This window comes from Amphiura filiformis, chromosome 2 (genome assembly GCF_039555335.1).
Source record: "Amphiura filiformis chromosome 2, Afil_fr2py, whole genome shotgun sequence".
Taxonomy (NCBI): Eukaryota; Metazoa; Echinodermata; class Ophiuroidea; order Amphilepidida; family Amphiuridae; genus Amphiura; species Amphiura filiformis.
The window spans coordinates 88838824-88855319 of NC_092629.1; the positions used below are offsets into that span (position 1 = coordinate 88838824).

General features: G+C 36.2%; 1 protein-coding gene across 1 annotated transcript; it reads right to left on the minus strand.

Moving 5' to 3' along the window:
* Positions 1-242: 242 nt before the first annotated feature.
* Positions 243-5491, minus strand: LOC140146800 (uncharacterized). Its single transcript, XM_072168680.1, has 2 exons — positions 5351-5491; positions 243-2628 (listed from the first exon to the last, which is right to left on the minus strand). Exon 2 carries the CDS (start codon positions 2206-2208, stop codon positions 1111-1113), a length of 1098 nt encoding a protein of 365 aa, XP_072024781.1. The 5' UTR covers positions 2209-2628; positions 5351-5491; the 3' UTR covers positions 243-1110.
* Positions 5492-16496: the final 11005 nt, after the last annotated feature.

Consider the following 16496-nt stretch of genomic DNA (forward strand, 5'->3'; position numbering starts at 1 on the left):
CTGCAATTTTTGACACGAAGATATAGGGATGATGACGATGTGCATCATTGGGTGCACCATAGTAAGTTTTTCCTGGTGGTACATGTGTATTGTAGTTCCATTTAACTGGTGGTCACTGGATTTAAAATTCAACATTTATCTGAAATGTGAAGAAAAACAAACCATTAAGGGACCGTTCACAAACACTTCTTAGGGGGGCCTGATGAAAAAAATACATCACGAAAAATTTTCGGGCCCCCCTTTCAAATCTCAAAAATTTCAGGCCCCCCTTTTTGACATGAAAATTATGGGTCAACCCATAGAAAAAAGCATAAATTTTTGGTCAATTTTAAAGGCCCCTTTTTGCATCAGGCCCCCCTAACAAGTGTTTGTGAACGGTTCCTAAAAAACCAGATATAATAAGACATTTCTGATTCTATCCTTTGCTAGGTTTCTATCCCTTGCTAGGTTTCTTACCGCAAAACATGGGTAGCATTTTCGGGCTTTTTGGTATATTCCACTTTTTCGAGGCTCATTATGGTATATGGATGGGTCCTTTTTCAAAATTGTCTATTTTTTTTTCTGGAAAATATACCAATTTTGCCTTGATCTAGCCAAAATTTGTGAAAATCTGTCAAAATTAGGGGGGAAATTTGGCCGACATTCTTTGGTATATCGATGGATAGGTCCAAATTTCTTGAAAAATTGGTATTAAATGGGTCCACTTTCAAATTCTCAGCGGCACACCTTTATTTTACCCTATTTGAATCATTGCTAAACAGAAAACAGGGCCTAAACTCAATTTGTCAAATTCTAGTAAATGATGCATCAAATGCTTCAATTTTATTTTGCAAAACTTTCCAACTCTTCAGAGCTAGTGGATAAACAAGTGGCCATTTTCGCTTCTGCTTTCAACATTTGCCAATTACAGTTTAACACAATTCATAGGCTTACAATAATAATGAAAACTTGCCCATGAAAGGCTTCATTGACCGCTCATTTCACCAAATTTTTGGCTTTTTCAAACTAACATTTTATACACTAGTAAGTGCCAAAATGGTCCACCAAATCACTTCAATTAGGTCTTCATTTTGCAAAAGTTTCTTAAGTTACTTGATCTATGGGTACCAATTATTTTGATATAGCCTGTATTGAATGAGTTTTTACATGTCGTCTAAGGTTGCTAGCTTGTGTAAAACATTTCTCACATAGTTCACATTTATAGGGTTTCTCTTTGGTATGAGTTCTGATGTGGTCTTTAAGGGTCTTTTTATGGCCGAAATATTTCTGACAATGCTTGCACTGAAAAGGTTTCTCTTTTGTGTGTTTTCTAGTGTGTGATGTGAGGTGATGCTTAGCTAGAAAACATTTCTGACAATATTCACACTTATATGGTTTCACATCAGTGTGAGTCCTCAAGTGCACGTCACAACTAAATTTAACAGCAAAGCATTTCCCACAGTACTCACATGCATAGGGTTTCTCTTCAGTGTGAGTTCTGATGTGAATTTTCAGGACTGTTTTATCCGCAAAGCATTTCTGACAGTATTCACACCGATACCGTTTTTCTTTGGTATGAGTTCTGATGTGTTTTTTTAGAGTACAATTTTGAGCAAAAGATTTCTGACAATAATCACATTGATAGGGTTTCTCTTTGGTGTGAGTCCTTGTGTGCCTCTTTAAGTCACAATGTCGTGCAAAATACTTCCCACAGTATTCACACTGATATGATTTATCGTTGGTGTGGTAATTGCTAATGTGTAACTGAAGGAACTCATTTCTTGTGAAACATTTCTGACAATATTCACACTGATAGGGTTTCTCTTTGGTGTGAGTTCTGATATGTCTTTTAAGTGATGTACTTAGTGAAAAGCATTTGTGACAATACTTGCACCGATACGGTTTCTCTTTGGTGTGAATTCTTATATGACATTTGAGATTACATTTTCGCACAAAGCATTTATGACAATATTCACACTGATATGGTTCCTCTTTGGTCTTAGTCAGGATTTCAGTACTGGCAGAAGTTGCAATAGTGTTTCGCGAGTGCTTACACATGTCCTGTTTCCTTCTCCCATTCATCTGTACATAACACATACATTGTTTGATTCTCCTAGCCCGTGCATATTTGATCGTATGTCTCTTAACATGAAATTTCAATTTCTCCAAGGTATAATGGTTGATTCCACAATATATACAAGTAAACGGTTTCAAAAGTCTAATTTTCATTGTTCTTGATTGTACTCCAATAACTATAACCTAGCTAGGTGTAATAGGCATCATCATACAAGTGCATACAAACATCAAAAGCTGTATTAATGGTGGAAGATTAAGAAGAGCTTTGTCCAAGAAAGAGTCCATGGTCTGCCGCATGGTCCATCATACACATTAATATTGTATGTGATACATAAAATACTTTCCAAGCACACTGAGCAGGAGAGGTATACAAGTTTATACAAACACACCTAGAATCCCATCTTAAGAAATTGGAGCTCTCTTATCTAGGACTTGTCCCCACCATTACCAGTAAGCAGTAAGAGCTATGTACCGGTACTGACTTCCAGTTGTGTATCAGTTGTGCGTAATCCTGATCATATACGGCCATGCACGGGTCGGGTCACTTTATTCACAGCATGGGTTGACATATATCTGAAAAACGAATCAACATATAAATACATTGTTCTTTTTTAAAGACTCATAACTGTATACATAAGACATTGAATGAATTTGGTTAAATTATATTCGATATTCAAGCCCGATTTTTTGACATTATTTGTAATGTTGCCATTTATCATAATGTCCCAACTGACATTTAAAGCCATACATGTAATGTGTGATTTGCATAAAGAATACATTCCTATTTAGTTTTCACTGATCACCGCATCCCCTTTTAATTTTGACCCAAACTATAATGACGTAAAACAAAGGAAATTGCAATTTCATTCCAGCGCCTACAGCAAAGATCTGTCAGATCTCCGGTTTTATTACTGCAATTATTGCTTAAAGGCACTTCAGACTTGAGTCTTAACTTATGCAAAAGAATCAACCACAGCACATTATAACCCAATGATATCACCGGCTCTAAATACATCCCACTGAAATACATGCAACTGAGGGGTGGTGCAATAATTATGTGTACCCCCGGCCCGGTCTGGTGAATTGTACATGTAGGGGGACAAAGATTTTTAGCAGGCCAAAAAGGGGGGGTAAGCATTTTTTTGGCAGGTCGAAAGGGGGGGCGGTCAAGTGATTTTTGGCAGGTCGAAAGGGGGGGGGGCAAGCGCTTTTTTGGCACAGATATTTTGGGCACCATTCCTATTTTACGCCCTAAAAATGTAGGAAATGCTTGAATATGATAAGACATATTTAAGGTTTTAAACTTGGGTTCCCCAAAATCTTGCATGTGTAGGTGGGGGGGCAATGAATTTTTGGTATGTCAAAAGGGGGGGGCAAATTTTTGAAAATTCACCCCCCCGGGGTACACATAATTATTGCACAGCCTCTGATGTAAGTGGCAGCAATATTACCCAATTTGCTTGTGGTTGTGGACTTCCCACATGGTAAAAACTGGGTTGGTACTTTGGACAATTGTGTGTGTATTTCAAAGGGAAGTGGGAAAGTTGCATCAAAAAATACCAAAATTCAATAAGTGTCTTGATTTGGCATGAAATGACCCAGGTGCAAAGGGGGGAGCAAGATTTATTTGTTGGCACGTCAAAAGGGCAGGGTAAGGGTTTTTTGGCATGTGAAGGGGGCAACGATTTTTTGGCATGACCAATGTGGGGGGGCGACTTTTGGTTGACCATTTCGAGAATTCCCTACTATATTCTTGATTAACTACTAGGCCTATATTATATCGCACCATACCCGGGACCATACCCAGGGCTGTCAACTCTCGCGCATTGGCTGTGAGTCTCACGCATTGGGTCACTTTCTCACGGTCTCACACCAAGGTAGTAGAATCTCACGCAAAAAAATGAATAATTTGTCGATCCTCCCCCCCCCCCCCCCACCCCCCGCTTTTCACATTCTCGAGCACCGTGGCTCAAATAACCGTGGTACAAAATGAACATTGGAGTCGGCAAATCCCGGTACGCCTGTCTCACGCCAAGCAATTCCAAAAAGTTGACAGCCCTGCCATACCCGGGCCGTTATGTTTACTGCACACAGCCCATGGGCAGTTTAAATTTTTTAACAAAACGTTCAAACCTGACTCGTAGCCTATTGTTATTAGAATGTCATCCTTTCATATTATAATAAAGTAGTCTTCACAAGGAAGATAATCCCTGACAAGAGGTGAGCTCTTACAGGAAGTTTTAAAGGACTGCCGACTCTACGATTTACCGTTATATTGATCGTATCGATAGAGAACACAGCTCCCCAGGCAGTGCAGTCAGCTCTGATGGACATGATCAGTGATGATCAGCTGACTCATCGCATGTGTGGGCCGGGCGTCGAGTCAGGCAGGAGCGAAATTATTTATTTATTTATTCAGATTTATTTATTTATTGATATGCATTTATTTATTTATCTGTTTATTTTTTTATTTATTAGGTTAATTTGTTTTTAATTGGGGCTTGTATTGTTTCTTTATGACTATTTTTGGTATTCAATATTAGTTTTATCATTATTATTTATTATTATCAATAGTTAGGCCTTTTTTAAATACAGGTAGGCTTACTCTACAATTTTTATACTAAGTTGTTTGTTTAATTGATTTGGTTATTAATTTTTATTTGTTTATTGATGTATTTCAACCTAACTGCATGAATCTAAATCTATAAACTGAATTTATTTATTTATTTATTCATTTATAAATTCATTTATAAATTTATTTATAAATATTTATTTACTCCTTGCAGCCTTGTTAGGCCTACTTATGATACTTGTACTTGAAACTTTACTTATTAATTTTTTATTTGTTTATTTATGTAGGCCTATTTCAATCTAACTGAATCTAAATCTAACTGAATTTATTTATTTATTTATTTATAAATTCATTTATTAATTTATTTATCAATATTTATTTACTCCTTGCAAGAATTTGATACTTGTAGGCCTACTTGAAACTTCTAGTCTTACAAACATGAGTCTATGGTCTATGTGTGACAACTGACAATGACCATAAACATTTTGTCAGAGATGATCAATGGGTATTGATTTATGGACAAGTCAATTGGCCACAATCTATTGACACAAGATTGGTGGCAATCATGTCATGGAGGAAAAATAATCCCACTTATAAATTATGCTACGAGTCAGGTTTGAACGTTTTGTATTTTTTATAAGCTTACTGAATATTAAATACTACGAAACTTAATTAGTGGTGCTAGCTAGGCCAACATACTAAATTACATTGATTAATAATTACCTGCCGAGGCTGCTCGCAAACTGAAGGCACCCATTCTATTCAACACATTGATTGATTGAACCTCTACCTAGACGTCGCGAAGAACTCCCAATTTTGGTAAATAACCACGCCATTTCCAAGAATTGACAACTTTTTCGGCAACTTCAGGGCGCACACCACTAAATAAACTCCCATTGAAATACGTGTAAATATACATGAAAGTAAGTTTGTTTTTCTACCCCATGTAAAACCATTTTTCATATTTTGGTAGCACCAATGTCTTAAATAAAGATTAAAATCTAATTTAAAATGGGTTTTTTGACACAAGTTGAGACTAACTTTTAAGCTACGGGGACCTGAACAGCGCCACCCTTATTTTCAGCTTGCACGAATGCCTCCTTACCATGTCCGTACGCGGATTAGTTTTAGGAGCCAAACTTTTTGACCAGATCAAGATGCACCATTTTGTGATATTCTGAACATTTACCAATTGCATATCTTTTAATTTAATTATAATAAACAATCATGGCTACTCATCTTGCTCCCAAGGGACACCCACTTGTTTGCACTACCGACCTATGTTTACCGGGACTATGCGGAAGGATTTAGTGGTGTGCTGCCTTCAGTGGTCGGTGCAGGGCGCACACCACTAAATAATCGTCCCATTGAAATACACGGGAAAATAGAAGAAAGTAAGTTTGTTTTTCTACGTACCCCATGTAACAACATTTTAAATATTTTGATCAAATCAACGTCTTAAAACATTAAACTTTAATTTAAATTTGATTTTTTTTTGGGACAAGTTGAGACAAACTTAAGAGATACGAAGTCCTGAACAGCGCCATCCCGAATTTCAGCGGAGAAAAAAAGATAGAGAAGCGACACTCTGTACAAACTGCCTATACCATGCTATACAGCAGTTGAAGACATGCAATTCGCAAGCGTCGTCGCCGGCCAAGTCTTACTACGATCGTGTAATGAGAAGATACCATACTACATAAAGTACATAGAGATCTGAGGAAGAGACGGTCCGAATTGACCTAGTGACCTATAATTTATCCGAAAATCACATTTTTAGAGTATAAGCCCGCCCACCGCTGTCAATCATTCTAATGAACAAATAAACAAGCTCTGGCAATGACGTAATCCTAATTATAAATGAGAGAATCACATTAATTGTACATGTACTGTCTGCTGTACTAGATGTCTTCCAACAAGTGCCGGAGTGTCGCGGTCCTGATTTCAGCCGACACTCTCGCCTCCTTACCAGTTCCGGCCATGATATTGTTCCGAGGGCCTAAGTACACTAGGAGAAGTGAAACGGCGCCGTTTTCCCAATTTCGGCGTCAAAAGGCGCCGATTGGAGTCAAAAGGCGCCAAATGGCGCCACTTGGAGTCACTGGCGCCAAATGTTGGCGTCATTGGATCCATTTTGGCGCCAGTGGCGCTGTTTTGTCATCAAGGGATTTTTTTGGCGTCATTGGCGCCATTTTGGCGTCATTGGCGCCATTTTGGCGTTATTGGCGCCATTTTGGCATCGGGATATTTTCTCACAGCACATATGGCGTCAGTGGCGCCAAAATGGTGGTTCTGCCAAATCGGCATAGGCTACTTCGCCAATTCTAACATTGCAATAATAAAATTTAATATTATTTTGATATACAAAGACGCCAATCCTCCTGATGAAAAGGTAACAAAATTTCAGGTCAGGTGTTCAGGTTTACTCCCTTTACTATAATGTGCCAAAATAACTCCCCAATTTCTACTGGATAGTCCCAAGTCTGGTAAAAACTGGTAAAAATCTAATGCTTGGTCAATGTTTCTGAAAATCTTCAGAAAATCACTTTTGTGCAATCACGAAAACAGATACAGCATATAAAATATAGGCGGTACATATGTGCAAGTTACGTAATTGTAGGGTGTAACATGTAGGAGGAGAAGCAATTTGAAGTTATTGCCAGAAAGAAGAAGAAGAAGAAGCAGAAAGATCCGATAGCAAAACAGTACCTAGCTCGGGGGGTTGAAAACCCCCCAGCTAGGTAACAAATGTGAACAATAGGCGTACGATAGTACCAGCTACCACTCTTGTATTTTTCATTTTAAGGCATTCAAGAGGGCTTGTAAAATGTACAGAATGTGTTTGTAGATAAGCAATGTAGTGTTGAACAAAGGATTAGCAGAGTACAGTTACATAATGGGTCACGAAGAACAACTGCCTTTATGATCTCTGATTCCTGGCTATGATTGCATAGGTGAATTACATTGGAAATAGGCTGCATTGTTCTGAGTTTCAAATATTGATGAGTCTTGTGAGCAAATCAAGTTGATGCAATTCAGCTAAAAAGATGTTTGCTTCTGTAGGTTGGTCGTCGGATAAAAATTGCTTTAAAATGTCATAAAATTTGTTTTTTAAAAACGGTTCCTAGATGTTTTTATCTAGTTTTTAAAAATTAAAACAAAAATAATTTTGACCTAATAATTTTTTTGTTACGTTGAACGAAAAAGAAGTAGGCCAAAAAACCTGTTTTTTAGGTTTTCCAAAATTTGACCTCACATATGAATTTATCAAGTCTTTGCCATTGTAAATATGTATAATCATATATACTTTAGACCATCAATTTAGCAGTTATGAGGCCCGAAAGTTTCCATAATTCCAAATTTGGATCATGCTCTAGTCTTTGTGCCTCAAACTCTGAGAATTGTGGTTTTTTAGCTCAAATTTGGAAAGTTTGTGAATTGTAAGCTCCCCAGCCTATAGTTTGGCCTAATTTTAATTAACTATACCCCCATGTTGAAATTTAAGTTCATGAAGTCCATATTTTGCCTGAAAATCGGTTCTTAGTACCCTGCACACCCCTACCAAAATATTAGTTGAAATGTGGAACCAGTGGCCCTGCTTATGACAGCATTCAATGAGACTTTTTTTTTGTTTTTTGTTTTTTGGTAATGAAATGGGTGTGAAAAAAAAGAGTAATGTTTTCTTTTATTTTAGCATTGTAAAGTGCACAAGGTGAGATTTTGACCATTGTATGGTCAATTGTAGGGCAGAAAAGCAGCTTGCTTGCTTGTGAGCTCTTGTGTTACATGGAATGTTTGACTTGGAGTAGGGACTGGGCCACGCGCCAGTATTGGGCTATTCCAGATATTATCCAAAGTCCACACTCTCCCCAAAGATGACATGGTTTAAAAAAAATAAATGTGGGATTTCCCATGGGTGAATTCACAAAACCATGTGGGATTTCCCAAGGTCCTGATAATATAATAGTGAAAACATTTGTTTAAAAATACATTTCACTTTCAAGATGGCAAGTATATATTCATTTGTTTTATTTTTTATTCTAATATAGTTTTTGTACAAGAAACAAAAAAACAAACAAAATCAAAAAGATGTATTGTGCAATTGATGGAGCACTAAATGAAAAGGCATCAAGGCCAACAGATACAGACCTTTACTCATCAGGGAAGTATATAGACATGCGATTATTGCAGGCCTGCGATTAGGCCTACACTGTCAATAGATATTATCTTGCAAGACAAACACATATTAAAAGGGCATTTCGTGATCCACAGCCTCATCCCCCCACTTTTCTCAAAAAAAGTTGAGATTTTTAAATCACTGGAAACCTCTGGCTACATTATGTTTATGTACAAAATATTTCTGGCAGATTAATTCGTTTAGCAAAGATATCGCGAAATTTGAATTTCGTTCTGGTGCACCAGAACAAAATTACAACGTATTGTCTATGGAGCAGTGTAATAGTCATAATCATGCATAACTCGCAAACGCAAAATCGGAATCAACTGAAATTTTGGGAATATGCTTTTTCGTGGATATGTACTGAAAAATGTCATAAAAAGAGGATGCTAGGATCACGAAATACTCCTTCAAGAAACTCATAGTTTATGTTCAAATTGACATAACATTTCCTTAACCAGAAACTTAGTATTCAGTCATACTATAATTTAAAACTGTCCAATCAACTTAAAAAACAAGCAGGGGTTTTCACTGTTTTATTAAAAATTGTATTCTATTCTATTGTAGTCATACATATAGGTCTATGTAAGGCCTAAAAAAATCATTGATTGCTGTAACCTGACTGACCCTAGAATTAGGCCCGACCCTTAAGGTTTTGTTTTGTTTTGTTTTTTTGCAAAAAATAAAGAAATAAAGCTAAATAAAAAATTGAATTAAAAAAAAAAAGAAGCAAAAAGTTCCAAAGCCTTATATAAACGCAATTTTAATACAGCTTTATTGAGTAAAAAAAAGTCCCGACCTACCTACCCTAATTTTTTTAAATGTTGAAACAATTTTTTTAGGCCTAATTAGTGCTAAAGTATAAATTGAGATACTATATGAAGAACATAACCTTTACACAGATCTTAAATGGCTGTTTTCATAGAAAGCAAATGTGATTGAATTTGCCACTTAATTGATGCATTTTTAGATTACTTTAGTCTTTTATTCATGTAAATAATTTAAATACATTGTACATAGAGAAGGCATATATTTTAAACACCTGATTCACTGCTATATTTATGGAATTTTCAAAACACTAGAATGTGTTTAATAATTTACTCTAAATATACCAGTGCACCTTTAATAGCAGTGCTGGAATTCAAATGCCATTAAGCATGTTGACCTCTTGCCCCTAGCTTGCCCTATTTGACAATACATGATAAATAGTGGTAAATTTGAACTATCTTTAGCTCTACTAGTCATAACTTGCTACTACTGTGACACAGTATACATATTTTATAGGAAATTTAAGATAAACTTGAACAAGAGTATGGTGGCCTATAAACTTATTTGCAGAGATATTCAAATTAGGTTTTGAATGCCTTTCAGACTCAAATTCATACAGCTGCAAACTGCATGTTTATTTTGGGCAGTTTTTAAATCAATATTTATCATCATCTCTTCAAAAGAAAGAAAGAAATGTAGGCTACATGAAAGTATTGAAATTTATTAAAATATGGAAGATAAAGATATATGCAATTAGATTTTGGAAGAATCATGTGTGAAGTTCATAGGCTTAGGAAGGGGGGGGGGGCACCAATTTTTTTTTCAAGTTTCAGCCCCCCCCCCCATATTGAAAATCTTCCTAAGCCAATGTAGTGTATGTATAGAAATAACTTTTCAGACCTTCTAAAGGCCTGAATACCCTTGAAAATTTGGTTCCTCAGTTTTCCAACAAACAAAATAAAATAACCATAATAATAGCTAATTAATATTCTGAAGTTGAGTTTGGGCCTGTTAAAGTTGGTGAAGGCCAGGCCTTACACACACACACACACACATATTTTATATAGGCCTATATGCAGAATTTATTTTTTTGGGTGGGGGGGTCGAGGTGCAGTATTTCTAAAAAGTGGACCGTTTTTGAATACTACTGTATACTTGGGCAGATTTGTGAACTCAAACCCCGCTACAAATTGCACTTTTTGGCCCTTTTGAATATCTTATCACCAAAAACTTAAGTGGACCTTTTGTCAATGTTTGTCTCCCACTTTTAGACCTTTTTATAGGAAAAGAGTAACAACTAGAATTGCGCAGTTCGTAATTAAGGGGGCCCCACACAAAGGTGTGTATATAATAAAGGTTTATAAATACAAATAATATACAAATAACCAAGCTCATTAATATTCATAAATATGAAATAACATGACACGTGCACACCGACATCGCCTGGCTAATAATTACTTGGTACAGCAGAGATACTAAAATCAATACCCGGGATCGATACACATGAATGTGCTATGCACAATTTGATATTTAGACGAAAATCTTTGGATACTGTGGTAGAAAATGATGAATATCTCCCGTAAATGATTTTGTCTAAAGAAACCAGATTTGGTTCCTTACACTTGAATATATATATATATATATGTTCAACGGTTATATAGTTGTTATCTAGCGTCTTGAGAAATAAAAGAAGCGAGCGTCTTGAACTCAAAAACTTGACAAAAATTCTGATTTTATATGTGCTGAACTATAGTGCAGTGTATGCCAATCGTGGAGGTAGAAGCAGTTGAACTATGGCGTATACCATGGTCACTCACACACAGCGAGGTCAGTCACTGGGCTATTGTCAGTAGCCTTAGTCAGATGTCCTATGCGTCTCAAAACTATTAAAAAGGTCGGAACAAAATGGCCATGCGTGGCGGTGGATTCAGCCTACCATGGCGATTTCTGCCATGAAGATATCGGGGTGGTTCATTTCAGATAAAATCCTGCTTAGGGGTATATCTTTTAGGTTTATAGTCCTGTTTATAGGGAATAAAATTTGTTGCAAAACCCTTCTAAATTCCTGTTTAGGCAACAATTTTGCTCAAAAGGGCAAATCCTGTTTAGGCTATGTTTTAAAAGTCTCTGGCCACGCATGTGTACACTGTGAAACTAGAGTGCCCCCCCCCCTTCTGATATCAAATAATATTGATTTTTTAGAAATTCGCAAGATAATACACATTTGATGGAAAATGATTAAAAATTGATGATAATGATGTACTTAAGGGCAGAGTAATGGGAGAGAACATGGACCTTTTCGAGCATCATTATTTTTTAATTGTATGTCGAAAGTATATAAAACTATACATTTTTGGAAAAGAAATGAGTCAAGGAATCCCATGGTGACGTCAGATTTGTTCAAAAATCTCAAATTTTTGAAAAAATCACAAAAATGCATTTTTACCCCAATTTTTTGTGACAAGTTAAAAAAAATCCGTTCGGAGTAAAAATAAATTTGTTTGCTTTTTATAAAGAAGAGACATGAACTTAGGGAAGGTTTTTTATTTTTTTGAAATTCGTCTATTTTTTCAAAATATTGCAAAAAACATGTGAAAAAAACTATTTTGTCACTCTATTAAGCTAAAAATTGCACATAATGGTGTATATTTTTGTTTAAAACAAATATTTTGAAAAAATGAGAAAACCTTCCCTAGACTTTGATGTGCTCTAAACGATAGTGCAAAATGTTTACCTTTTGCTTGCATATTTTTCGAGTTATCTTGTCACAAAAATTGTGCAATATTGTCAAAAATGAACTCTGAGAAATCGACGTTTTAGTAAAAAAATGTCAAAATTATGCACAAAACGTCCTTATATTTTAAAACGGTAAGACTTTCACGCTTGTAAAAGCTGTATCTGGTGCATGGTCTAAATATGCATCATTTTGCACCAATGAATCTATAATGTCTGCTTTTAGTGCGCCAAAATCCAAAATAATTAAAAAATCTAAGTGGCTTTTTCACTGCAAATTTTTGTTTTGTTTACATCACATTTGCTGGCGTTAACAACATACCGAATGCGCCTTGACTGCGTCGGACATACGCGCAGAGTTGCGCCGCGTCACGCGACGCGAATCGCGCACGTAATCACAATATTTCGCATTCGCGCATTTCTGACTCATTATTTCCCGCCAATTTACTAAGCTGTCTTGAGCCATGTGACATTTTAGAGTTGAAAGGAGTGAAATAAATCAAGCAAAAATACAAGTAAATATTAGGAAGTTGTATTTTGTCAGTTTCAAGTGAAAGAATACATGTTAGTGTTGATAAATATCAAGAAATCTCAAATTCGGGCGTGAACGAATGTGTCTTCCATTACTCTGGCCTTAAAGTGGGACTGACCTTTTGTATTCAAAATACAGATTTTTTTTCCCCAAAAACACACAAAGAAATAGAACTTTGTGGGAGAAAAATATCAAATTTTCATAATTTGTCATAAAATTTGTATTATATTGTGAATTTAAAAAAACAACAAAGTTATTTGATATCATCAGGACATTCTTTGTATTCAGAATTCAATTTGATATGTCTGATGTGCTCTCATGTCCCACACAAAATACTGTTGAAACATCATACCAGAGCCCTTAGCTGGCAAAGTCCAATTTTAATATTTGGCCAATATTTTTTTTTAAAGGGCTAAAAAGTGTTCCTTCTGATAAATGAAAACAGATGTGAGTTGAGATATTTATGTTGAAAAATGGATCTTGTATGATTTTGCACAAATATTTACTTTAAAAATTGTCAATATATTATATATTAAAATGGCTATAAATTTGAAATCAAACCGGCAACAGACTTCATATATTGTTGGCTGCAGAGATTTCAAGTGACATGCATTTAATTTGGGAAAAAATATTGCATGTTTATATCTTGATGTAAAATTTAGGGTCAAAATGCATTATGTTTGTGATTTTGGGCAAAATTAGTGTAAAATAAAAAATACTTCCAGTTAAAGTATTACTGAAATAAACACAGGAGAATGTATTGTGGTGGCAAATGAAAAAAATAGCAAAAGAGACCCTGTCACTAGGAAGGGGAAAAGTTCATTTTAGTTCATTTTCGGAAACTTTGTTGAGTTTGCTTGACAAATCTGAACTTTTATTAATAGACCTGTGTGACTAGAAAGGTCATAGCCACATTAAGAACAAGTCAATATTTTAGTTCATTTTTTGGTTCCCAATAGTATACTCTAAATTGGAGTGTGTCATTCACCCAGAAAGGCAAAGGGGTTTACCACAACTACTAGTAGCCTAATTGATGCTGTGGGAATATACTTGAGGAACCATAATTATTACTGGAAACCCCGTTATAGTAGAACATGTAGTGTGAGGTAGGCTAATATAAAAGCAGTGCTGGAGGACTCCATTCCTGGACTCGGACTTGAGTAAGGACTCGGACTTGAGTAAGGACTCGGACTTGAGTAAGGACTCAAATTCGTACCCCAAGAACTCGGCTTATAGAGTAAAGCTGAGTCCTCCTCGAGTCCGGCAAAATTGGGTCTTTTTAGGTTTTTATTTTCATTCATTTTTTCATTTACCTTAATTTGGTTTCGATGTGGACTGGAACTGCATTCAGCAGTCTAGTCCACTGCTTGCAACAATAGCTAATTAAGGCCAGAGTAATGGGAGAGAACATGGACCTTTTCAAGCATCATTATTTCTGAATTGTATGTCCAAAGTCCAAAACTATACATTTTTGGAAAGGAAATTGAGTCAAGGAATCCCATGTGACGTCAGATTTTTTCAGAAATCTTTTGGAGTTTTTGAAAAAATCTCAAAAATTCACTTTTTTGCCCCAATTTTTTTGAGACAACCTAAAAAAAATTCTGTTTGCAGTAAAAAAAATTCAGTTAGCTTTTCATGGAGAATAGATGAACTTAGGGAAGGTTTTTTTTATTTTTTTTAAATTCATCTCTTTTTTGTATTATTTAAAAAAACATGTAAAAAGAGCAATTTTGTCAAACTATTAATTAAGCTAAAATTATAATGGTGTATATTTTTGTTTAAAACAAATATACAAAAAAATGAGAAAACCTTCCCTAGACTTTGATGTGCTCTAAAAGATTTACCTTTTGTTTGCATATTTTTCAAGCTATCTTGTCACAAAGATCGTGCAATATTGTCTAATTTAGTGAACTCTGAGAAATCGATGTTTTAGTAAAAAAAGTCAAAATTATGCACAAAACGTCCTTATAATTATTTTAAAACAGTAAGACTTTCACGCTTGTAAAAGCTGTATCTGGTGCATGGTCTAAATATGCATCTTTTTGCACCAACGATTCTATAATGTCTGCTTTTAGTGCGCCAAAATTCAAAATAATTTAAAAAATCTGTGGCATTTTGACTGCAAATTTTTGTTTTGTTTACCCCACATTTGCTGGCATTAACAACATACAGAATACGCCTTGACTGTGTTGGACATACGCGCAGAGTTACATGCTACAATATTGCGACACAAATCGCAATATTGTATTTTATCAGTTTCAAGTGAAAGAGTACATAGTGTTGATAAATATCAAAATCTCAAATTTGGGCATGGACAAATGTGTCTTCCCTTATTCTGGCCTTAAATTGATTTATCAGTTATTTTACTGCTAATTTTTGGGACTGTACCACTAATGAGAGTTGTTACAATTGCTAGGAGCTTTCTTAGCCCCAATGAATCAACGCCATTGAGCTCGAATGCACACACCCATTTAGTGCATACAGGTGCTTTTTTTACACACCCTGTAAGTGTAAAATGGTAAAATGGTAAGTCGTCCAACATGCCTTGGGTGCAAACCATGCAATACTGTTAATGTTTATGCAGAAATTAAATGATTATAATTAAAATCCGTTTAGGACATACAGGTAGCCCCCCTATCCTTGCATAGGCCTAACTGAAAGCAATCTTACTTTGTGGTTGTACAATTATTTACAAACTGAATTTATTGCATGCAAAATTACTTAAATTAATCATCAAGCTAAAGAAGTAGTTTATTGCTATTCCTAATAAGTGCAGTTTTTAATAGCTTGTCTATTCAAAAGCGTTTTTGTCACCATGGGGTCTCCCTGTTGGTTTTGTTTTGGCTGGGTTTTTCTCGATGTTCGCGGGGAGTAAGGCAGGTTGTATTAATTGCCCCAGCTCAAGCCATATCAGTAATGTCACCCTTGTGAGGTAGTAACTGCGGCGGGGCTATTCCCCTTCTTGATTGGCTGCCTTACGACCTTGCCAGGATCGGACCAATCAGATCTCTTGTTAGTGAGCGTCTGGTACTTCGCGTTTTTTTCCCTTTCCTCCTCATTCACTTTTTCGGCTGGAGCGGTCAGGTTCGTTTGAAAATCCCGCCCAACCCACCCAGTTTTGTAGCTGGGGGAGGGTTTGGTGGGTCGTGTCCCAGACCAGTGGTGTTTGGGGGTAGCTGGCCAGGTCTGTGCGCAGTCCCCGTTCCGGATGTGGGGTGGGCTGGCAAGATATCTTGCAGCCGTAGCCGTGTGCTCAGCCAGGTATGGCATGTTTTTCAGGGGGATCAGGGTCTGGACCGTGTCTTTTTTGGTAGTTTCAATGGTCGTGTCCGGAAAATATTTGGAGGTGTGTTGCCCCAAGTGGGATCCACCATCCAAATCGTCAAATAATATGTCCAGAATCCGTTCCCACCTTTTTTGTTCCCTATCAATGGGTAATCTCTGTAGATAGTCCTACCTGTTCATGCATCAGTGTGGTGCTCTGACCGTTTCAGCTAATTCCGCAAAAAATAAATGTTAATTGGGTGGTATCATAAATTGGCTGTGTGATGAGTTATTTTTCTCTCTGAGGACAAATGATTTCAGGTAAAAGCCAGGATACAATTTTACTTTGTTTTGACACGATTGCACATGTCCCACCCCCAATCGATTTGAAAACT